This window comes from Sinocyclocheilus grahami, unplaced genomic scaffold, assembly GCF_001515645.1.
Source record: "Sinocyclocheilus grahami isolate Dianchi unplaced genomic scaffold, SAMN03320097.WGS_v1.1 scaffold1055.1, whole genome shotgun sequence".
NCBI classification, from domain to species: Eukaryota; Metazoa; Chordata; class Actinopteri; order Cypriniformes; family Cyprinidae; genus Sinocyclocheilus; species Sinocyclocheilus grahami.
The window spans coordinates 437,762-463,789 of NW_015506234.1; the positions used below are offsets into that span (position 1 = coordinate 437,762).

Sequence of the window (26,028 nt, forward strand, 5' to 3'; positions counted from 1 at the left end):
AAAAGGACATACTATCATAACAAAATTAACAATTCATCTAACTCTCGCATGCTCTTTAAAACATCTTCCTCCCTCCTTTGTCCTCCTCCTCCCCCTCCTTCATCAACTCTAACAGCTGACAACTTTGCCACCTTCTTCATTAATAAAATTAAAACCATCAGTGCACTATTTTCCACACCACAATCTGTCAAGCACATCTTACCTGCAAACATACACTTGTTGACATCCTTCTCTTCACTCTCTGAGGCAGAAGTCTCCAATCTCATCCTTTCTAATAATCGTACTACTTGTCCGCTTGATCCTATTCCATCTCATCTCCTTCAAGCCATTTCTCCTGCAACTGTACCTGCACTCACTCACATCATTAACACATCCCTTCACACTGGTGTTTTTCCCTCAGCATTTAGACAGGCTTGTATAACCCCACTTCTTAAGAAACCCACTCTTAACCCAACTCTTTTAGAGAACTACAGACCGGTTTCCCTTCTTTCTTTCATTGCAAAAACACTTGAACGAGCTGTGTTCAACCAAGTCTCTGCCTTTCTCACACAGAACAACCTCGTCGACAGCAACCAGTCTGGTTTCAGAAGTAGACATTCAACCGAGACTGCCTTGCTCTCAGTTGTTGAAGCCCTAAGACTGGCAAGAGCGGATTCCAAATCTTCAATACTTATCTTGCTAGATATGTCCGCTGTTTTGACACGGTTAACCACCAGATCCTCCTGTCAACCCAATTGGCAAAGGGCATCTGCTATGCTGATGACACTCAACTTTACCTCTCATTCCATCCTGATGATCCGACGATATCTGCTCGCATTTTAGCTTGTCTAACTTGCTGGATGAAGGACTATCACCTTCAACTCAATCTTGCCAAGACAGAACTGCTTGTGGTTCCAGCAAACCCATCGTTTCATCACAATTTCACCTTCCAGTTAGGCACATCAACCATAACTCCTTCAAAAACAGCCAGAAACCTTGGAGTTATGATTGATGATCAGCTTACTTTCTCAGACCGCATTGCTAAAACTGCCCGGTCCTGCAGATTTGCTTTATTCAACATCAAGAAGATCAGGCCCTTTCTTTCGGAACATGCTTCACAACTCCTTGTTCAAGCTCTTGTTCTGTCCAGACTGGACTATTGCAATGCTCTCTTGGCAGGTCTTCCAGCCAGTCCTATCAAACCTTTACAGAATGCGGCAGGAAGATGAATTTTTAATGAGCCAAAAAGAATGCACGTCACACCTCTGTTTATCAATTTGCACTGGCTACCAATAGATGCTCGCATAAAATTCAAGGCATTAATGTTTGCCTACAAAACCACCACTGGCTCTGCACCACTTTACCTAAATTCATTACTTCAGACTTATGTGCCCTCTAGAAGCTTGCGTTCTGCAAGTGAACATCACTTTATTGTGCCATCCCAAAGAGGCACAAAATCACTTTCACAGACTTTTAAATGAAATGTTCCCTCCTGGTGGAATGACCTGCCCAACTCAATCCGAGCAGAGAGTCCTAAGCCATTTTCAAGAATTGGCTAAACACTCATCTCTTCCATCTTTATTTGACCCTCTAACTTTAGCACTCTCTAATCTAATTCTATTCTTCAAAAAAAGTGTCCTTTTTAGACTTGCACTCTATTCATTTACTGCTTGTTTTCTTTAAAAAAAACAGTTGTTTTAAATTGTAATAATATTTCATAATATTGCTGTTTTTACTGTATTTTTGATCAAATAAAAGCAGCACTGGTGGGCATAAGAATAGCCTTTTAAAAACATTAAAATCTTACGGACCCCAAACTTTTGAATGGTTCTGTACATATTAGTATTGCATTTATAACAACAGCAATAATAATAATAATAATAATTATTATTATTATTATTATTATTATTAAATTTACATTTAAAAGTTTATTTTCCATATTTGCATGCAAAGTAGTGACAAGATATAATTAAACATCTCTAAATATATATATATATATATATATATATATATATATATATTCAAATTGTCTGATATTTACTGACCCTGACTACAACAGAGTGTTGAAAAGACAGAGAAAAACAGAGAGAAAGAGACCAGGCAAAAAGAAAATATACTCTGTAATTTCTGTCAAGGAGATAAATGCCTCGCAGTCTGCCGACACAAGACCTTCGCAATCCAGCAGTTCTGTGCCGGCTGCTTGATCATTTATGTGAAGTTCTCGCCTCTGAAGTTTTAGTCTATGTCACCCTTCCTGCAGATGGCCTAAAGTCTCAGAGTAAGCCATGGCCACATCCATCAGCAAAGTCTCCAAAGAGGTCCTTGCCTGGCCATTTCAGAGCAGGATTTGAAAAGTGCACTGTAACCCAGGGCCACACTCAGTTTGACTGAAATCTATCGAGGATTCTTTATAAGAGAAAAGTATGAAAGCCAAACACAATCGATTATGAGGTGGTATTAAACAACAAAGCCGTGCTACACCAGTAAAAGTTTGCTGAAGTTTTTGAAAAGTACATACCCTCAGGTCATCCAAGATGTAAATGATTTTGTTTATTCAACTGAACAGATTTGGAGAAATTTAGCATTGCATCACTTGCTCACTAATGGGTCCTCTGCAGTGAATGGGTGCCATCAGAATGAGAGTCCAAATTGATAATAACATCACAATAATCCACAAGTAATCCACACAACTCCAGTCCATCATTTAATGTCTTGTGACATTTTACATTGAAACCATTGCTTCTGGCTAAACTACCAGTCCATAATCCATAATAAAGCTTCCTCCAATGAAAAGGTACATCCTCTATTGTCCTCTCACATCAAAATCCATCAAATTGTTTAGAACTGTTTTGGCTTGTAATCGATGCTTAATCTGTGCTGCGCATATTTCTCTCCTGACTCAGACAAGACAACTTTTAAACTGAAGAAAGTAATATCATTGATAGAAGACTAATTTGAAGTTTCTTACTGAAATACAGCTTTTTGCTTCACAAGGCACTGATTGATGGACAGGAGTTGTGTGGATTACTTGTGGATTATTGTGATGTTTTTATCAGCTGTTTGGACTCTCATTCTGACGGCACCCATTCACTGCAGATGATCTACTGATGAGCAAGTGATGTAATACTGAATTTCAAACTTGTTCCGATGAAGAAACTAACTCAAAATTTTTTTTGTGTGAACTATTCCTTCCCGGTTCAAGTCCTGGTTTTTCTACACCAGTACAGTTTGATGTAAGTACAGTTTGATGCCAAGTCTGGCGGGCTCAAGCAGCACCAGATGGAGCTGACGATTCATGTTACTAGATCAATCGCCCATCCGCTGTTCAGTTTCACAGCAGAGACAACAACTCATGCCAACACTTCACTACTGAGAACACTACACTGACAGGGGGTGTGTATGAAGGTATATGTAGTCCCATACAAAATCCCATACTACCTTTTTTTATTACATTAATTTAACATATATAACATTTGTATATGCTACTTCAATATACCAAAAATTAACACAATTGTACTGTGCATGCTTAAAAAATATATAGTACTTAATAATATATTACAAAAAAACATTATTATGTTATTGTAACTAGCAAAGAGAAAGAAAGATATAAAGAAAAAAATACTTTCTATCAGATAGTAAAGCCATGGTTTTTTAACATAAGAATATGAAATATAACCTAATTCATGTACAATCACATTTATACGAAGACAACTTTTTTAAAGAAATCAATATGTTCATTTAGCAAGGACATATTAAATTGATCAAAATTTACATTAAAATACATTTATAATGTCCCATTATAAATAAACGTTGTTCTTTTGATTGTTCTCTTTATGAAAGGAATTCTGTAAACAATGTATCATTTGTTCCACATAAATATTAAGCACTACAACTGTTTTTATCATTGATAATAATAATTGGAAATGTATGTAGCAAAACTGCATAGAATGATTTCTGAAGGATCATCTGACACCACAGACTGGAATAATAAGGAAGAAATTACATTTTAAACTACATTAAAATTGAAAACAGTTATGTATAATTGTAATAATATTACACAATATTACGGTTTTACTATATTTTGATCAAATAAATGCAGCCTTGAAATATAAATAAAGAAATAAATATTACCCAAACTTTTGAACAGTACTGTATTAGGGAAAAGAAAAAAAAAGTCCAATGATATTAATATGGTCAGTGAAAAAATTAGTATTACTACAGTACTTTATTTTTTTAGTATAATTAGCAATTAAGAAAGAAAGAAAGAAAGAAAGAAAGAAAGAAAGAAATAAATAAAGAAAGAAAGAAAGAAAGAAAGAAAGAAAGAAAGAGAAAAGGAAGAAAAAATAATACACAAGATCTCAGAGTAAAGTACTGTAAAATTTCATCAAAGGTAAAGCATAACAACAAAACCCCCTGTACTGTGGTAATGTTTTCTGGTTCTTGTGGGCTTACTGCGATTTCGGGCTGCTATTCATGCAGGCAAATGTAATCCATTAAAACAGTGAGCAGTGTTATCTATATTAGAATGCGCTCTGCTGTACTGGTCTGTGTGTGGTGAATGTGGGACCCTCCTGCAGGAGTCGTAACGCAGCAGTGGTCTTTCCTTTAAGGCACACTGTGCAGTAACTGACGGCCTGTGTTTTCTCTCCATGGGCTCTTATGAGCAACTTTAATGGAAAAGCTGGACAGGATCCAAGGATGGGCCAATTTCGCTGCGCCTCTGTTCTCTGGGCCTAAAAGCAAATTGCAGCCACTGTTTCATCTTAAAAACAAAAAAAATACATAGCTTTTGGCCCTACAGTATTTCATAAGCATTACCCAGTGTGCTCTGGGGTCTTCAGGCATGATTAGACACTGATGTAGGAATACAGCGTGCCTCAATGGGACCATGATAGTATGGAGTTGTATTTAGACATGTGAATTTGACAGTGGAAATAAAATAAAATAAAATGAAATACTTCACAGAATAAATTCATCATCAACATCATAAACTCTAGAGAAGGAAAGTGTGTATTTCTGTGGGGTAAAAAGCAGTATAACGTTTACAGGGATCTAAAAACATTATCTCCTCTGTCATTTAAATCATGCAATTAAGTCATTTGCAGGACAGAGGCTATAAAAAATTAGGAAACAAGAGCTTAAGTTTCAAAGCGCCTTAAACTGGATGGTGATCTTCAAGTTTCAGCAATAACTGAAGTAGCCAGGTGTTCACTTAGTTAAAGTCTTCCCTGTGATCTTCTCATTGAAAGATAATTATCATTGAGAAAACAGTCAATATTTGCTTAAAGGGATCATAATTTTTCCTTTCTCTTTGAAGTGTTACAAGCTCATGGTGAATAAAGAAGATCTGTAAAGTTGCAAAGACTAAAGTCTCAAATCCAAAGAGATATTCTTTATAAAAGTTCAGAGTCAGCCACACCTACCTAAAACGGCTCGTTCTAACACGCCCCCACATGTCTACGTCACGATGTGGAAAGATTTGCATAACGCCGCCAAATGTTCACGCAAAGAAAGAAGGCGTAACTTTTATTCTCTCTGTAGTATTGTTGCTGCCGCCATGTCGTGAAGACGCGTGTGTGTTTGTGTTCTGTGTGTTTTGTTGTGAAAGCAAAACTACTTTGTTTGGCCTTCCAAAAGAGGATGATATCCGCTTTGTCATGCCTAGAGCTGATCCATGCTGGGCGCTGAGGAAATACATCAACTTCGCGCTGTGGATCGCCGGATCGGCTTTCCCCGTGGACAAAGCAGAATCCAGCCCGGGGTTGTCACATGTGGTTGCCACAAGCCCGCCGGCCACGCCTCCGCTCACTCTAGCCCGCCGTGTGAAACTACTTTGTTTGGCCTTCCAAAAGAGGACCCGACTAGAAATCAGTGGTTAAGTTGTATTTACAACACTGTTCCAGAACAGTTCAACCCAAATATTCAGAGGTCTGCAGTGCATTTTATGGGAGACTGTTTCCTGATCCTGGTAGAGTAGACTACAATGCCGGCTGTTCTGACTCACAGACTGTAAATACGTTTTCATTTTAAGGATTTGCCACTGATGATTCAAACGCGAGTTTTGAGCAGTGTAGAGTAGCACTTGTTGTTTGTCATTTCTCCGATCACAAATGCAGACATGGTTTTATGTTTACGTGGTGCGACCGTGCGATGCAACGCAACGCGAAAAAAAGACAGTATAAGTCATTATAATCTGTAATTATGTCCCCACTGGATGCAACAAATGCCTCGTTTATAATGAGTTTTAATGTTTTTGTCTCGTCGCTCCGGGACATGCCATCACAGTATGGTAAGGGGCGTAACATTTCAGTCACACGCTTGAGGTATTCGGCCAATCACAACGCACTAGATAGCTGGCCAATCACAGCACACCTCGCTTTTCAGACCGATGAGCTTTGTAAAAATCGACACGTTTCAGATAGGCGGGGCATAGAGGAGAAACAATAATGTACAGTATGTGGAAAATAAAGTGTTTTTTGAACCTTAAACCGCATAAACGCATTTCATTACACCAAATACACAAAATAATGTTATTTTTAGCAGCATCATATAACCCATTTTTAAATTAAATTAAATTAAATTAATCATTACTGACCAAGCTCAATAGTTTTTTTTTTCTCTATACCCCTGGTCTAACATTTAATTTTAGTTTGGCTAATATTGTAACCTCTGCCAATGGTTTGTTTTTATTTGGTTTTTATGAGGCTCACCATTGCATCATGGTCATTATCAGGCTGCCAGGCCATCATGCCTTAGAGTAGACCAATAAATCTACAAATAGCATTGGGCCTCAACCACCATCATGACCCAAAGCATGACCCCAACAAACCTTGACTAATTACAAACAGATTTGCAAACATAATGTCATGCAGGTTCCTTCCAAGCTGGCACAAAATCGCTCTAACAGACACACTCAAATATATTTTAGCCCATGTTTAGGTGTCTTCCCATTGGGACCAGATCACTCAACCGATTTCAGCTCTTACAGCCACTTCTAGACATGCGATTAGCCGAGCGTTGAATTTTTACCGGCTGATAAGTACAGCCATTAATTCAGCTGTCTAACACACACATCCTACAATGCAGAAACCTAACAGAGGGCCAAAGTGCTACAAGAATGGGCTATCCAGCTGTATCAAACCCACCACATCCACATGACTTGCACCGCAGAGACCACTACAAACAAGTCGCACTTCCTTAACTCAGTAAAAAACAAAGAACTTGTGGGCATCTAGAGTTTAGGTTTGAAATCAGCTTGTGAATGCCTTGTTTAGAAGAACAATCAAAAATATTGTATTTTTAGTCTACAAACTTGTAGAATGAATCTAACAATCCACAGAACTTGAAATGAAGGCCAAAACGACTTAAAAGAAGCTGGCTGGAGTCTTTGTTGGCTGTTCTTCATCAGAAAAATCAGCCACAACATACATATCTGGTACCACATCAATGTCTCAGCTGTATTACTGATTTACTGGGTGTATTAGGAGCAGTTTCGATTCCACACTTTGAAGTCCTGTTTATGAAGGGATACTGAAGATGAACTCGACATAAACTTGACTTATACTACAGATGAGACATGGATTTGATTAAATGTGCCAACTGTAATCAAACTATTTTAATTTCCATTCCACATGAAAAGAAGTACTGTGCTGTCTCCAAATGTGCTTTCCACGAAAAAATACACAACTGGAGCTGACATTAACTCTGGGGGCTTCCAAAGCTGCAAATATGAGCTAGTTTTGAATGTAGTAATACAGACATTTACAAATGAAGAATTCTTCTGCCAGTATACCTGTGTCTCTCTATTCTAGCTGCACCTTCCTTTCACACCTTCACTTTTGTCAATTCTCATTCTTGCTATTCTGCCATGTGATTTCTCTCTTTCTACAAAACATATGGGACTTTGTGTATAACATTTTTTGTTTGTACTTAAAAGCAGTCAAAATAATCTACCAGAGTACTGAGACAAAATATACATGCAATCTATGAAAATAAATACAGTACCAAATATTTAATGCAGTGTTGCTTCCCAAATAAATTGAGAATTTGTAGATATTTTAACCAAGCAAGACACTTAGCGTGCGCTGAGGCCGGGATAGAGTGAGCGGAGGCGGCGGGGGTGAGAACGGCGCGTCCGGAAGATCCGACGAATGAGCGGCAACCACATGTGACGACCCCGGGCTGGACTCCGCATCGTCCACGGTAAAAGTTTATGTATTCCCTCAGCGACCAGCACGGATCAGCTCTAGACATGACGAAGCGGATATCGTCCTCATTTGGAAGACCAAACAAAGTAGTTTCGCTTTCACAATGAAAAACACAGCGGCCTAGCATGAGGGGAAGCCCCGGCTTAGCGTGCGCTGAGGCCGGGATAGAGTGAGCGGAGGCGGCGGGGGTGAGAACGGCGCGTCCGGAAGATCCGACGAATGAGCGGCAACCACATGTGACGACCCCGGGCTGGACTCCGCATCGTCCACGGTAAAAGTTTATGTATTCCCTCAGCGACCAGCACGGATCAGCTCTAGACATGACGAAGCGGATATCGTCCTCATTTGGAAGACCAAACAAAGTAGTTTCGCTTTCACAACGAAGCACACAGCATCTTCACGACACTGCTACAGCGTCAACAATACTACAGTGAGAATAAAAGTTACGCCTTCTTTCGTTGCGTGAACATTTAGGCGGCGTTATGCAAATCTTCCCACATAGTGAGGTAGATATGTGGGGGCGTGTTAGAACGAGCCATTTTAGGTAGGTGTGGCTGACTCTGAACTTTTATAAAGAATATCTCTTTGGATTTGAGACTTTAGTCTTTGCAACTTTACAGATCTTCTTTCTGCACCAAGAGCTTGTAACACTCCAAAGAGAAAGGAAAAATTGAAATCACATCATATGACCCCTTTAAAAAGATGTCATTTTTGAAGTGTATGTGTATATATGTACTGTACATCACAGTAATATATTACAATTTAAAATAATTGTTTTCTATTTTAAAATGTCATTTATTTCTGTAAATGCAAAGCTGAATTTCCAGCAGCCAATACTTCAGTCTTCAGTGTCACATGACCCTTCAGAAATAATTTTAATATGCTGATTTGGTTGATTTGATTGGTTGTCCGTATTGAAAATGTATATGTAATTAATTCAGAACAGTGTATATACACAATCAGCTTTTTATGATATTTGATATTTTGATATTTTTGTATTTGCACTGTAATGGTTTAAAGATTAAAGCCAAAAGATTATTAATTCAGCGAAAAAGATCAAACAAATGTATTGCAACAACAAACAACAGCAAACAAAAAGCACATTACAAAACGTTAATACATTTCCAATATTAACACAATTGGAAAGGCACGTAAATTCAAAGAACCCATTCACATGACACCTGACATCTGTTTGTTGTTTTCAGATGAGATTTTTTTTTTGTGATGATTGTAGTGACCTCATCAGTCTGGATAGGTCGACTTAAAGAAGATCTGGAGATAATACATGACTTGGGGATCTCCTCCTTTAAGATATAAACACGGACACACAGACTCCAGTGTAGTTGAAATTATAGCCCAAATATATCCTGGCATGTGCTTAAGATGGTCTTTTGGTAAAGACAGATGGTGGGTCTTTGTAGTAAGACCGCTGAGTCAATCTCCTGGCTTTACTCTGATGAGCAACAACAGTCGTGTCAGATGTAATGCACTTCACATCTGAACAGTAATATACAATACGTTTCATCTGGGTTTAATGCAAATGCGCCCTTCGTTTCATCATGGTGATGCTGAAGCAACATATATCTATAGCTAATATTTCTAATAGAGATAAATAGGACTGATAAGACTCTTCAGGCATTATAGCTGATCTCAACACAAACTCCAGTCTCCGGTCTAGTTTGTCTAAATGATAAGAAACATATCTTGTTATTTAGCGTTCTCTTCACGCTATGACTGTACTATTACAATTTCCACGAGTTCGCTTTGCAGTCCCCATAATAAGCAGTCTACAGACATCCCTCTATCCCCAGACTCCAGACATTCTGACTTTTTTGGTATTCTTTTCTATTCTAATCATTACCAACATTAGCGAGGGGCCTGGTCAGGTTTATGCAGCATAATATCAATTGTACTTGTCAGTGAGCTCAGAACGTGACACATTCGAAGATGCAAATTGGCCAATCAATACTGTCAATCATTTACAAATGCCAAAGATGTGCAAAGCACAGTATAGCTTGGCTTTGCATGGGTCATTTTGTAAGATCTGACATTTGTAAATAAATAAATTCTAAACAGTGAAGGAACAAACAAACATAAGTGGTTAAACAAAACCAGTCGTTTGACAAATAAAGACTGGCAACCCTGGCAAATCTGGCAACCCTACATCTGTCCTTTGGGTCAGATAGTCTCAGTTTCTCCTTCCCTCTTCTTTACTCTTATACATCTCCTTCTGCCTCCACACCTCTCTCATTCTTCTCTGTCTGCTCTCTCAGTTTACATCTGCTCCACATTACACCAGAAGGCTCCCTGTCAATTCATTTCAAGCTCATCTGCACAGCTTTCTGAAAAAGTCTCCATCTTGCTATGACTAAGCTGAATCACTTTACCTGCAGGGCCTTTCAACACCTGTGTAAAAACCACAAAAATCCAAACAAAAACCACAAACCCTGCGAAATCACATGAATGCTGAAACACACTGTCATCAGTAATGTTGCAGTTGTAATGCAAATGCACCATTTTTTCTATATCTGACTAATGACTGGATATGACTGATTATGATCAGCTGTGATTGGTTCATGTGATAAATCCCTCCTCTTGTTTTCGTGTGCATTCCGCGTTTGCGAATCAGTCTGAATGAACATTATAATGGCGATAATGGGAAGACTAATTTAAAAAAGTAAACAACTCACACATTCGATATTTGTTATGTCAAAATAAGACAATAAGACATAACAAATATCCTGAAAACCTTGAAATGTCCTGAAAACATGATATGAGGGAGTTTTAAGTGAGTAATCAGCTTGGTGAGATTAATTTAAAGTAAATCTCTGTGTCTGTGACCAATATTTACAGAGCTTTGATGACTAATGATCCGAAAAATGTAAAAAAAAAAATGTTCAAAGTTAGCTATTAAAAGAACATAAGTTCATTTTATGGTTTAGCTGAACATAAGTTCACAAATAAAATATATTGTTTAAATTGTTACTGCCTTGAGGTATTATTTTAGAATAAATGCAAAATGTTTAAAAACATTAACTTGATTCATACTTGGCTTTAATAAATAGAATATTGATTGCATTGTTAATGTAAAATTATAAAAGTTTTTTTCCTGATAGTGTAAGTAATGTTTATTTAACCAAGAAAATGTGAATGCAGTATATATATATATATATATATACTGCATTCACATTTTCTTGGTTAAATAAACATTACTTACACTATCAGGAAAAAAACTTTTATAATTTTACATTAACAATGCAATCAATATTCTATTTATTAAAGCCAAGTATGAATCAAGTTAATGTTTTTAAACATTTTTGTTCTACTTATAATGTTGACTATTTTATATATATATATATATATATATATATATATATATATATATATAATAGTCAAGCTCTTAAAAACATGTCAAGACCTTCACATTCTGTTCCATAGAGTTGTGCTCCATATCCAGTTTTTTTTTAACACAAGAATGGAGTCATTCAGGCAACCAACCCACTGATTAGTCTATTTTGAAATTATATTGTTTTTCACATCCCTAGGCACTGTCAAAGAAAAAAAATCTCAAGAAAATGAAAATGTGTGCAGCGTGTTTAGAATTATGAAGACTAGCATAGCACATAGAACCACCTCAATATTGTCATATCCATATTGAAACAGTGACATTTTGAAGAAGGAGCAGATTTGCCTTTTACCTCATTCAATGTTCACACTTCAAATTCAGTCGATACAAATGCATCAAGCTCAGCTTAAAATGCCAATACCAATGCTCAGATAGCAAGGGCCAGGATAAGGCACTGAAGGATCATGTTATTAGTGGAATATAGAGGGATTTTTTCAAAATGCCAATATGCCAGAGAGCACAGTGTATATAATGTGTCAGCATTACACCACGAATACTGGCAAGCCAAACCAAAACAGTGTTTGCACATAATGAGACAATATTTCTTGAGTAACCCCTCATGCATTTTCCACTGGCCTCAAATCAAGCCAAGACTGTACTTGATCTCTGGTACAATTGGCAGGCTCACTTCCATTCAAATCCCAAGAGTAATATGCCCCTATGGCAAACGTAATACAATGAAACTTGGCTGACCTCAGCACACTGTAACCAATTACGGATGAGATCTACACCAGATGCTTACCTTGTGAGCTATAAAGCAAACATCAGCTGCTCAGAGAACATGCTATTAGGATCCTACATGATGATTATTTTCCCTAAACATATCAAATTCACTCATATTTTGAGTACTAGTGCTGATGTTCAGGGTTTGGAAACAACTTACATGTTTCAACTGCCATTTTAATGTCCCAAGAGGCCCCTGGAAGACTTAAACATACAACTAAAGAACTGAAGGAGCATGAAGGCGGTGAAAAACAAGATATCTGGAGTTAACTGGATGGGAATATCCCTGCAGCAATGTTTCTAGAAAGCCTTTCCAGAAGTGCTTAACAAGCATGGGTTTGGTGTTCGTGTGCCCACATACTTTTGGCCATATAGTTTTATCTGAGATATCAATCATGGCCGTGAAATATAGTCAGTTTTGGCAGACTGATGAACTGAAATTATCTTTAGGTCTGGGGGCAAATTCACTTTCATCTCAACATCAAAAAATATTATTCAAACAGACTGGCATGATAATTATGAGCAAAGAGTATGAGATTTGTTTAACTCTATTTGACATATCATAACAATAACTGATTTTCAGACCGCATTGTCTGATTCTGAGGAAGACAAGGAAACTGGAAGTACAGCAGGGATCAAGATATTAGAAAAAAACTGATTTAAAATCAGTGTACAAGTGTAATCAAGAAGGGCCGTATAGAGAACTACAAATGCCACCTAAAAATAAATTAAGAAATTAATTATTAATTCATTAATTCATAAATTCATTGTTTCAATTTGACATATGTATATAAATTGTGTGTGTGTGTGTGTGTGTGTGTGAGACTTATCGTTTTATATTTTTAGTAAATAAATACTAACATGATTATTAATTCCATCATTTTATTTTTAAAGGGCAGAGATCCAACTGAGCACCATAACCACATCCCAAATTCCCAACTTCACCTCATCAGGAAATACAATGACAGCTTTACACTTAGGTCTGAAGAAATTTGTGAAGTTTCATAGCTGAAGTATGACTGACAGGTGAAGCAAACTTACCGGAGTCTCTTGTAGTACTGCTTGACCTTCTCCAGGGATCCAGCATTGATTTGGGCCTGATATTCTTCCACTGACACGCTTTCTCGGTAATAATATCCCTCCATGCTCTCCAAGGCTATTAAAAAAAATTACGTGAAGCATTGGATTTCTTTCAGACGTTTAGCTATGTATCAGTTACTATTATTATTTTTTTAAAAGTTAAGGGTAGCTTCACTTTGAAAGAGCATAATTCAGCATTTTTGCCATGCTTCAGGCTTACTGTGTCCCATACAAACACACCGTACCTTGGGTGAACAGGATGGGGTAGATTTTGAAGCTACCACCGTGTCTTAGTCTCTGGGGTAACTGCTGGAAGTAGAATGCCTCTAGGTAAAAACAGACCTTCAAAGCCTGCCGTGTGCCCTCAACTTGGTATGAGATGGGCATGTCTGGAGACAAAGAAACAAAGTCATCAGCATGATGGAGTTTATGAATAAAATATTTCATGCAAACACACTGGTTCCAAGTGACTTTTTGAATACTGAAGTTAAGAATATAAATACTGCCACTACTGTAAATGTGTGTAGTTGTTTACATAAATTACATAAAAAATATAAAAATGTAAAAAAACAAAAACATTTCATATAAAATATAAAATACTTTTGGATAACATTATTATGTACATGTTCCACTAATAGCAAACAACCAGTAAGTGTCCAGATCTGAAAAATACTCATAATATTAATAGAAAAACACACAATTTTATGATTTAGATTTTTTTTTTTTAAATGGTGTAAATGTTTTGCCAGAAATATTTGATTTTGCTATATTCATTTAATATAAATCCTCATATCTTGAATGATATTTTGTTATATAATACAAAGACATAAATACTTTTTGGCTTGAGTGTCCAAATACCTTTTGGGGACACTGGAAACATTATTAGTAAAATTAGTTTTAGAATTGTGCTAAAAAAAGTAATTATTTCCTGTTAAAACAGGAAGTGCTTCTTCAAAGAGAACTTACTAGCAACAAGAGGCTCTCCTTCAAACTGCCGGAAATAGAAGGTGACCTTCTCCAGGTCTATGAGAGCAACTTGTGTGTCTTCTAGCATGGCCTGCTCATCCGTCTAAAGAAAAAAATGACATACTGTAACAAAAGTACAAAACCATTACTAAACTACATGTGTTTAATGAAAAGGCTGTGTTGAAGGTCTGATAGTATGAGTGAAATATATATAAAAAACGGGTGGGGGATTGTGGTGTGCTTAGGTGTAGATCCAAAATTACAATGATGACTTCCTGTTACAGACACACTGAGAAATTCATATTTTCTTCATCCTCCACTCTATTCATTTTAGTTCATCTTCTGCCTGCGTACACACAGTACGCCCGTGGCTGTGGATGAGACCATCCACATACAAATCTGAACAAGTCTGGTCTTAGAATCGTGGGACCTCTCCTCACACATCTGAAAACGACACCTCTGCCTGATATGTGGGCCGACTCTCTCAACATTCCGATGTGCCAGATGCTACAATCCTTTCATCTGGGGGCCTACAAAGCTGCCAAGCGTTATCATGTCAAGAAATTACCTTCGGGTTGCTCGCTGCCTGCTCTCCCTCCCCTGAGTGTGTTCGGGGGTGGATGGGGAAGAGCGTCAGTGCTGTGGAGATAAGACTAAAGTCTCAAAGGCAGGGAATCTTCATATTACATGTGGGTTTCATTTCTACGCCAACTCGGCCTGACTGCTTTGTTCTGACTACATACTGGATTTAAACATGACATACTTCATCAAAGCATCCTTTATCTCTTTATATTCTATAAATAAAAAAAATAGAGAATGCTCACCAATAGATCCTGCAATAGGGGCAAAAATAAGCCATTCGCTTAGTTCGCTGTTTTGAACAACATGTGGAAGAGTAAATGATGGCAGGGATATTTATAGGTGAACTATGGACAATAATATGCCCTCTTAATAAAACTTCTTCAGTCTCCACATTATGTTTAGTGTTTAAAGACTAAAATCAGAACCATCAAATGATCTTAAGACACATTCGTACTTCTCAATGAACTCAAAACACATTAGACACCATAACAAAACACTACTATTTTTCCTCAGCCAAATGTATTTAATTTAGCTGCATTTTCTAGTCATAACCTTGAGAAACGGTGTCTTTTTATTAAATTATATTTCCTTAAGGGGATTACAGAAGTCTCTGAGGGTTCTGCTCATGTGGGTAATTTTTCTCGAAAGATGCTGGACCGCTGTTGCAGGTGTGAGAGAAATGCTGTGTGGAGGAATTCTCAACTGAGTGTAATTTATTCAGGGTGACCTCAAAAGACTGCCTACTGTTTGGTGTGACAGATTATAGGGTCTGAATAAGTGTGTGGTGAAAAGACCGTACATGATATGTTCCTTATTTGTCATGTATATTTATAGTATTTGAATAATATGCGTAAGTGAATTTGGTTTAATCCACACTCACCTGTGTATTGCAGCAGGACCAATAATAGGCGCGTTTTCACCTCTGAGGGAATATAAAAAGCAATGTCATTCATGAAATAAGTTCATTTAAAAATCTGTTAAAAAATCTGAAAATGCATGCTTTGTGTTTGGATTTACTGCATTTAATATCTGGTTGAATGAAGTACATAAAATGCAGATTTATAAAAATAAAAAAAATCTGATTATTATTATTATTAATGAACTAAATATTTCCTTTTCTGCGGTATAAAGTGAAGTGAATATGAACATGATGGGATTTTTGCACTGAAATAATACAGCCAGAAGTGGCACAACTGTATAATGAATGTGATGCTGAATATTATCAATCTTAATATCCTTTGCAATAAAATAAAATAAAATTAAGTTTGCCCAATGAAAATTAAGTTTACCCACCAAAATTAAAGTTTTACCCAATGCTGGTAAAAAAATTCAATTATTCTTATTAATAAATGGAATATTTAATTTCCTTGTGTTATAGTCTTGTAAACATCAGACTGGACTATAATGTTCTGATTTTTGTTCATTTGTTTTTGCTGCTAATTCATCAGGTTTGGCATTTACACGTGCACACACACACACACATACAGCAGTGTAAGGAAGTTAAAATGCAGGAGAATGCTTTTTCAGCCTTTGCTGACAACTGACCTGAGGGAGTTAAAGCCAAATACTCACTCTCTGCCCTCCATAAACGCACATTTAACAGTGTGTGCTTGAAAAATGGCAGCATCCAGCCCTATCGAGAGCTGCTGGAGTGGTTGTTTTTGGCCAGGATCGCACGTATGTGGTGTGTGTCGCTTTTGAAACCACTGACCTTCTGCAAACTTGGCGATGGTGTGTGTGAGAGCCTGAACGCTGCTGGGCAGGTTCCACGGATCCTGCTTGACGTGAAGCCGCAGTTTCTTGGTGCAGTTGAGCTTCGGCTCCATGTCCTGATGAAACTCTGTCCAAAAACAATCACAGGATCATTGGAGTCAAACGTGCAGGATCAAACAGACAACTACACTAAACTGAATACACATTTACGCAGCACACAAGACCCTGTGGAGTAGGATCAGTAGGGACGAGTGTTGTAAAAATATATGATATATAGCTCCAATGCCCTTACAGTAGATGGCTCTGGCCATAAAAGGTGTCAACGCTTGTTACAATGGCGATGATAAAAAGGTATGGCAGTGGCACACATATGGCATTTCTCACACACACACACCTATCCACTTCCTGCTCCGTTCAGGGAAAAGGAGGGAGGGTGAGATGGGCTTACATCATTCAATTCGTCTCAGTGATTATATAATAATTTCCTTTGAGCTCTCTGTAGTGATGTAAAACATTTTCAGGAATCTACCACACACAGAGTAAGAGCAGGTCCACTACTGAGACAAACAGTTATAATAATAATAATAATAATAATATATTGTTTAATATTAGTTTATTTACATAACTTATTATTAGTAGTATTGTTATTATTATTATTATTAAAATACAGTATATTTGTATCCACATATTTATATTTAAACATCAAATATTTACATATTGCAAATATTTCTGTATTTGCATATTCAAAAAAAATTCTCTGTATTACTTGCATAAATACAATTGTCTTTGTATGTTAGTCTCAATTATTTATTTATTTATCCCTGCTTATGTTAAAAGTACCAAAATATAATTTAAAACATAAATTATTAAATAAAAAAACAACAACATTTGAAAAAATTTTAGTCAACTTGAGTCACAAGCAGAATAATACATTTTAATTACATATTAAAAATATGAAAAACAATGAAATACACATAAATAAACAATAAAATATGAATTAAAATACGAAATAAATAAAACAACAAAATCTACAATAATATATATATATATGTGATAAAATATTAAATATGCAATCAAATTAAATTAATTTAAAATATTTGTACGAGATGTTTATATGAGAGATATTTCTTTCTGATAAGCTTTGTATATGTGTAAGCAATTATGGATTTAAAGGGGCCTTTTTAGCATTTTAATTGTTTTTTTCACTAGCTCTAATAAGCAGTTCGGTTTCTGACTCTCAAATCCCATTTTCTTACCAGCATGCATGTGATAGCTTAAATAAACAAATCACATGCACAAGCACACAAATTATAATCGACTGTTAAAACCGTGAGGACTCCATACTAATCTGCTCATCTCCTTGGTGAACAACAGCAAAGCAGCACCATTTTGTGGAGGTATAAAACTAGATTCAGACCACACACACAGATAGAGCAGACATTCGCTGACTCATCACTTCATTTAAGATTTATTTCCCAGGCAAAGAGTTCCCTGCTTTCAAATATCACTAGAACAATGCCTACTGTGTTTATTAACCTACCAAATGACCTTGAGCCACATCCTGTGTGAAACTATGCCTTTGGGAATGAACTTTATTATCACATAAACCAGGGACTCAGGAGTTACTGCAGATTGCATTAAAGTTTGTTTCTACTGTCAACACAATGAGAGCTTCGTACATGGAGCTGATTATCTATCATTGAGCTTCAGGCTCCTTAAATGAAACATTTTAATGTTTAAAGAGATTAAATCATACCGGCTTTTATGGGTGAAATTCACTTGAAAGTAAGCATCACTATGTCCTACTAATAGAAGAGTGCACTTGAAGTAAGAACTCAGTGTTAATAATAAAAAAAAAGAATCAATAAACAAAATAAAATATAAAATACAAAAAACTATAGAATATAAAATACAATAAAAACAATATGACAAATAATACAATTAAATTAAATAAACAATAGAATTAGCAATAAAATAAAAATAAAACATGAATTAAACCAAATGAAATTTTAACAATAAACGAATAAAATAAAATACAAAAAACAATAAAATATACAATAAAATAGAAAAATATTAAATTAAATAAACAATAAAATAAAATGAATACAAAAAAGCAATAAAATGAAACAAACAATAAAAAATAAAATATGAAATAAAACAATATGATATAAACAAATAAAACAATATTTGTAAAATATACAATAAAATAGAAAAATATTAAATTAAATAAACAATAAAATAAAATGAATACAAAAAAGCAATAAAATGAAACAAACAATAAAAAATAAAATATGAAATAAAACAATATGATATAAACAAATAAAACAATATTTGTAAAATATACAATAAAATATGGTAAAATATAAAATATGTATTAAAATAATAAAATGAAATAATACATAAAATAAAATAAAATACAAACAACAATCAAATTTACAATAAAATATAAAAATATAAAATGAAATAAACTATAAAATAAAATATAAAAAAATACAAAAAAATACAGAATATAAAATGAAATAATTAAATTAAATAAACAATAGAATAATATGTGACTCTGGACCACAAAACCAGTAATAAAGTTTTTTTTTTTTTTTACATCATCTGAAAACTGAATAAAAAAGTGTTCCATTGGTTTGTTAGGATAGGACAATATTTGGCCGAGATACAACTATTTGAAAATCTGGATTCCGAGGGTGCAAAAAAATCCAAATTTTGAGAAAATCGCCTATTAATAGTCAAAAATTAAGTTTTGGTATATTTTTGGAAGGAAATTTACTAAATATTTTCATGGAACATGATCCTTACAGTATTTAATATCCTAATGATTTTTTGCATAAAGGAAAAATCGATAATTTTTACCCATACAATGTATTGTTGGCTATTACTACAAATATACCCGTTCTACTTATGACTGGTTTTGTGCTCCAGGGTCACATATGAAAAAAAAATGTTAATTAAAAAATTAAATACATTTTATATAAGAGATATTTCTTTCTAATAAGCTTTGGATGTATGAGAGCAATTAAAGGGGTCTTTTCAAATGTATTACACTACTCTACGAGTAATGTCCTTTTCAAGGACAAAACCGTCACAAAATCTAGAATGAGACAGAGGAAGTGACCCAGACGATCTCTACGAGTCCAATGTCCTAGTGTCCTCAGATCAGATAGAGGAGGTGCCCAAGACTATCTCTAGTAGTCTGGTGCTCTTTATCTGTCCGAGATAAAATGAATTGTACAGATTTGATTAAGATGATTTGTAGTAAAGGACAAATCTGAGGTTGGAGCAGTCAATCACAGAAACCTTCACACTGCTCAGAGGAAACCCCCACCTTTAGCCACACTTCCTTTTGCCAACAACCCTTTAAACATGAAATACAGGCCCAGATTTATGTCACTCCTTTTACCCTCTTCCTTCTTTCAGAGGGGCTATGCCAGAAAAAGTTCGAAAAAATCCATTGTCGGAGATCCCTGGAGATCATAATCTCATAAACATGTATAGTTTCTGAGTTTCAGCACACAAGTTAAGTCCGATTTAAGCTATGCAACCCATAACAAAAAGTGCACTGAGCCATGAAAGTCACTTTAATGAATATCGTCTGTATGAATAAGCCTGTGCCAACACAATTGACTTCATTAACATGAGAATCTCTCGATACCTTGAAGTCCCCGTCCCGGAGTGAAACACTTGGTCTGTTCAAAGGCTCGAGTCACAGTTGCCCCTTTCAACAAACTGGTGATGGACTCCACCTGAAAATGAGATCAGCACAAAGACATCACAGGAAATTAGTCTTTAATTAGCTGACTAAGCAAATGTGGACAAACTCAAGAGAATTTCTGTGTTTCTAAACTCAATCTCTTTGGTGCTTGTAAACCTAAAGTGCCCAAGGAGGCAGTCTGCACAAACAAAAGCCCCTTGAACTCCCACCCCATCAGCCGGAAAACCTTTGTGCTGCATGTGAACTGGGAGTGTTGTGCTCCCGGAAACCTGCGTGCTATAAACCAAACAGCAGCCGAGCTGCACATTCTCCATTTTACTGGTGATTGAGACATCCTCATTAAAAAGTGTGGAGACAAAACAGATTGATCTCTGGGGGAAAATGACCATGGCCGTGGTGCATTATGTGAGGGACTTCAGTCTGGTTTTAGGTGTCAAAGAAGCCAAAGGTGAAGCTAAGTCTTCTTGAGAGCAGATGGGATAAACTAAAAAGGAAGCTAAACCACTTTTGCATTATTTAATAAAACTGCTTTTTTATTTATTTAAAATATTTAAATAGTAAATAACTTATTTGTTCATGTTTATTTTACATTTATATAATCCTTAAAGTTTAATTTTAATATGTATTATATATTTAATAATTTCGTGACTTATTAATTAAAACATGGGATATTATTAAATAATTATTCAATATTACAATAATTGTGAATTATTTTTTATTAAAATATTAATGGGTAGTTGACATGACATTAAGTGACTTGTTCTATATGCTAAACTATTTTAAACAATGTTTTTATATTTTTTATTTAATTCATGCCATTTTTATGACACTGGATTAAATATAAAACGTACACTTCAATCACGTCTCACTGCCAGACCATTTAAAGGAGCTTTTTAAAATAACACTTTACAACAAGATTCAATTCATTAATAATTAACAAACAAATTATTTTTAATTCATTAACCTTAACAAATCTTTATTATTTATTATCAGTTATTACGGAACTAGGTATGAAAAACTAACAATGAACAAAATGTTATTGCAAGGAAATGTATAAATAAATTTAAATGTATGAATTAATCAATAGATCAACTAATGTTAATTTATACTAACTTGAAAGGTATATGTAGAAATAAGTACATTAGTACATATAGAAATTAACTTATTATTATTATTATTACCACCATTATTGGTAACCCTTTACTTAAAGCCTTTATGTATAATGCATTATAAAGGGTTACTAAAGGGTATAATGGATTATAATTATTCATAATGTGTGTTGTAATACATTATATCTTGTCATAAATAATTATAACCGAATTTAAAATGCATAGTGAAACAATGAATTGATAAGTGTTATAATGTATTAATTGTGGTTATAATTATTCATGAGATTGTATTATTTAAGGCATAATTAATGCATTAAAACAAATTTTATAATGCATTATACATAAAGGCTTTAAGTAAAGTGTTACCATTATTATTATTATTTATATACACAAAAATGGATAAGATATTTAAGATATCGTGACTGAAATGCTAATTGTTATGTACCAAAATACTGAAACAAAAAGTAGATTACATGCATGTGGATATAAAAAGTTTGTTGATCCTTACAGCAAACACACACCTGACTGAACAGATGCTCCAGGAAGCCGTGTAGCTTCTTCTGCTTGTCATGAGTTATCCATACACTGGTTGGCATCTCGTCACCTGTATGTGAATGATTGTGTGTGTGGGGGGGTCAGGGGGGGGGGGGGGGGGGGGGGGGTAACGTGGTAATCATTAGAGGATACCATCATTCAACACAGAGCCCTTAACACATTTGTTTCATTAGTGAGGTACTGCCATAACGATGCAAACAATTATCTCCTTCTCTCTCTGTCTTTCCCGTCCTTCTCTTTCTCCATCTGTTCAGTAGTTAGCATCAAATGGCCATCAGTTTGGCACACTCTGTATTTTGGCGGGTTCTGTTTGACTAAGTGGAAAATGCGTGCTTTATGTGCAGTGCAATGAGATAAGAATCAATCTGAAAGGCATATCCAAGCACTTGCCAAATTTGATTACAGTCATGGAGGATTTACCAGGGAGGTGAACTAACAATGGTGTTGTGGTGTCAGACGCGTGCAGGATGATGTCTGGTTGCATTACCTGAGTCCATCTCGTCGCTGTGCACGTAAGAGCTGCAGTGACTGCTGCAGATGCTGGTGAACGACGCTATGGAGTTCCTGTTGCTGTTACAATCACTGGAAGAAATCAGATGAAAGTGTTATGAACAAATAATATAAATACTAATACATGACAGGATCACAATGGTGCTGAAGCAATCTGTTAAGATCACAGCAAATTCTTCATCAAAATAAAAATATAAGATAAAAAAAATAAAGAATTCTTCTGAATTCATTCCTTTGTGAGATTTGGTGCAAATAAAGCTAGAAACAAAACAAAACAAAAGCAAAGCAAAGCAAAACAAAAAACAAATCAAAACAAAGCAAAGCAAAGCAAAACAAAACAAAAAGCAAAACATAATAAATAAATATAAAAAAATGAAAAAAATAATATAAATATATAATATGAATATACATTTAACTAAAATTGTTATTAAACTTTTGTCATGACATTACTTGACCAGAAAGAGGAAACTGACTGTAAAAGCAGACTGTTTATGTTGATGTCTGTTTATATAACACATACTTGTTTTGTGTTATGAATTGCTTTTAGAACACAATTTTGTGTGAAATCTGGCAGACATGATGTTTTAGAGAAGACACTACATCTAACTGTAAAAGTACTTAGTAGCTACTGTAAGACACATTACCTATAGGAGTCCCTGTTGCTGATGGTGTCGTGACCCGAGTCCTCCTGCTCATCTCCGGTCACATTAAAACACACTTTCTTCCCATTGCGTTCACTTTTCTCGCTCTCACTCTCAGCTGAAATGTAGCTCTCAGTGGGCTTCCCTTCAGACCCTGTGGGATGTGTGATAGAGGAGAGCAAACTGTGGGAAATACAAAGAGAAAGAGAGAGACAAGGAGAACCAGAGAGATTAATCACACTTTAATCACACTGCAATCTATGTGCAATAAAAGAGTCAGAATCTACACCTCCAGAAACATATGTTCATGACTCACATAAACAGAGGGAAAGACACATCACTCTACGACTCTTTCACAGTGAACCAGGGGTGGATAATACAATAAATACTAGCAGTTGAAAACACAATGGAAATAAGGAACAACATTTGGAATAATTAAAAAAAAGAAAATTTAATAAAATGTCCATCTGTCTAAGGTGTTTTCCTTAACTGACACATGTACACTGTAGCATGTACACCATAAGTGTATGGTTTGAAGAATGGATGGAAAAATAAAGTAAAATTAATTAATTAAAAAAATAAATAAAATAAAATGGCCATCTGTCCGAGGGGTTTTCCTCAACTACTGTATGTCACATCACATGTAGCTTACACTGTAGAATGTTTACCGTAAGTTTATGGTTTGAATAATGGATGGAAAATATAAAATAAATTAAAATAAAAAATTTTATAAAATGTGTGTATACTGCACAATATTGTGTAAATATTTATGGCACCTTTATAAAATGGAAAAGATTGTTTTTTTAATATTATTGACTAGATATGCTGAAGACACTACATGAGCTGAATATTGCAACAAATTTGAACATTATAGTGGGAGACATCTGTCCTATAACTTCCTTAAAGTCACAATATATAAAACAATGTCTAAAATATTTTGTATCCAACAACTGCTGTAAAAATGCAGTGGTACAGGAGCTGTGGTGACGGGACGTCTCCGTTCCCTCCTTCAGGGAACGAGGGTTACCATACGTAACCGAGACGTTCCCTTTCAGTCGGTCACTCTCGACGTCACGTCGGATGACGACGAATTGGTATCCTACCAAAAGGCCACAGCTACTGCCCCTTCCAGTGTCCTGTGGAAGCCACCTGCGCCCCTACTTTTTGGCGTAGGCCAGGGCTTGCACAAGAGGACCAGCTACTGCTACTATGGCACTACCCAATGAGTAAGACTGGATAACACTGGGAAAACGTACCCGTTCTACTTGGAACCGGGACGTTACGGAAGCTCCAACCTTCCCGAAGGAGGTTTCGGAAGCAATACACATATGAACATTCCTTAGATGCATATGGAAGAATGGAGGTGATTGTAACCCTCTTGGAATGGCAGAAGTCTGCCGGGCGAATCGTTGACTGAAAATGCGTGCAGGTCCCCTACCCTTTTGATGGAGGCCAATGTCAGCAGGAGCAAAGTCTTCACCGAAAGGAACTTCAGCTCAACCGTCTGCAAAGGCTCAAATGGGCCCTGTTCCCTGTGTTCGCACAACTAATCCTGAGACTGAGCGAGTATGAGCTAATCGTTGAGGTAGTTGAGAATGCGAATGCCCTGTTCTCTCATGGGAACAAAGGCTGCCTCCATAACTTTCGTGAAGACACGGGGCGACAGGGACAGCCCGAAGGGCAGGAAGGGCCTCGAACGCGAACCGCAGAATTGGCCTGTGGCGCGGAAGGATCGAGACATGGAAGTACGCGTCCCTCAGGTCGATCCCTGCGAACCAATCTTGGGGACGGATACACCTGAAGATGCATTTCTGCATGAGCATCTTGAACAGGAGCCTGTGAAGGGCCCGGTTCAAGATGCGCAGATCCAAGATCGGTCTCAACCCACCGCCTTTCTTGGGTACAATGAAGTAAGGGCTGTAAAACCCCGACCTCATATCGGTTGGAGGAACTGGCTCTATCGTGTCCTTCGCCAGTAGGACTGCGATCTCTGTAAGCAAGACAGGGGCATCTGCTGCTTTCACTGACGTAAAGTGGATGCCCCTGAACTTGGGAGGGCGCCGGGCGAACTAAATCGCATAGCTGAGCCTGACGGTTCAAAGGAGCCATCGAGACGGGCTGGGTAGCTCTAGCCAGGCTACCGGACACCGCGTTAGTGGCATCAACGGAACTACAGGTGTACCCGCAGTGGGGCAGCGCAGAAGAACGCAGGGACCCGGCCCGGGCGTCTCGGTGCCGGTCCGAGGCGGGGTCTGGGTGTGTGTAACACTGACCTGCGTTTGAGCAGAGGGTGCGTGGGTAGTCCGTTGGTTCGTCCTCCTGATCCGCCCACTGCTGCTCACTGGGGAGAGAGGAGGGTGAGTGTGATATGGCTCTGGATCGTTCACAACCCCCCGTCCCCTCAGGGGACCCAGAGGTAGAAGAAATTGCTCTTTTGTCGAGTACCACCACGAGGTCAGTGGCGAAAAAAAAGGAAACAAAAGATTCTCCGCCCGGCCCTCCTCCGGGGGAGGGAGTGGTGCGTTCACCATCTCCCGAAGAGCAACTCCCTCCATCTCTGGGTCACCCGTCTCAGGGCCTCTTGCTCTTTCGCTTACCACCAGGTCTGGCGGGGGCCTGGACGAGCGGGACGGCTGCCCTGCGGCTGGCTCTTCGGCGCAGTTTTGCAGGAGGCTGCTGCGGACGCTGCGTGGGGGCGGCGGCCAGGGGCATCCCTCGGCGACGAGCGGGCTGAGGCGCAGCCATCGGCGGCCGGATGGAGGCAGCAGCTGCACGCCGGGGCAGGATGTACCTGATGGCCTCAGTCTGCTTTTGGGCAGCGGAGAACTGCTGG

General features: G+C 37.0%; 1 protein-coding gene across 1 annotated transcript in view; it reads right to left on the reverse strand.

Moving 5' to 3' along the window:
- LOC107566194 (phosphatidylinositol 3,4,5-trisphosphate-dependent Rac exchanger 2 protein-like) overlaps nt 1-26,028 on the reverse strand; it is a 116,026-nt gene that overhangs the window by 22,889 nt on the left and 67,109 nt on the right. The window contains exons 24-34 of the mRNA XM_016251566.1: nt 23,199-23,378; nt 22,532-22,626; nt 22,011-22,093; nt 20,321-20,411; nt 16,658-16,786; nt 15,827-15,868; nt 15,108-15,158; nt 14,933-15,003; nt 14,365-14,467; nt 13,644-13,787; nt 13,360-13,474 (exon numbers count right to left, since the gene is read on the reverse strand). Of these exons, the coding sequence (XP_016107052.1) occupies nt 13,360-13,474; nt 13,644-13,787; nt 14,365-14,467; nt 14,933-15,003; nt 15,108-15,158; nt 15,827-15,868; nt 16,658-16,786; nt 20,321-20,411; nt 22,011-22,093; nt 22,532-22,626; nt 23,199-23,378 (1,104 nt within the window). The remainder of the gene's footprint in view (nt 1-13,359; nt 13,475-13,643; nt 13,788-14,364; nt 14,468-14,932; nt 15,004-15,107; nt 15,159-15,826; nt 15,869-16,657; nt 16,787-20,320; nt 20,412-22,010; nt 22,094-22,531; nt 22,627-23,198; nt 23,379-26,028) is intronic.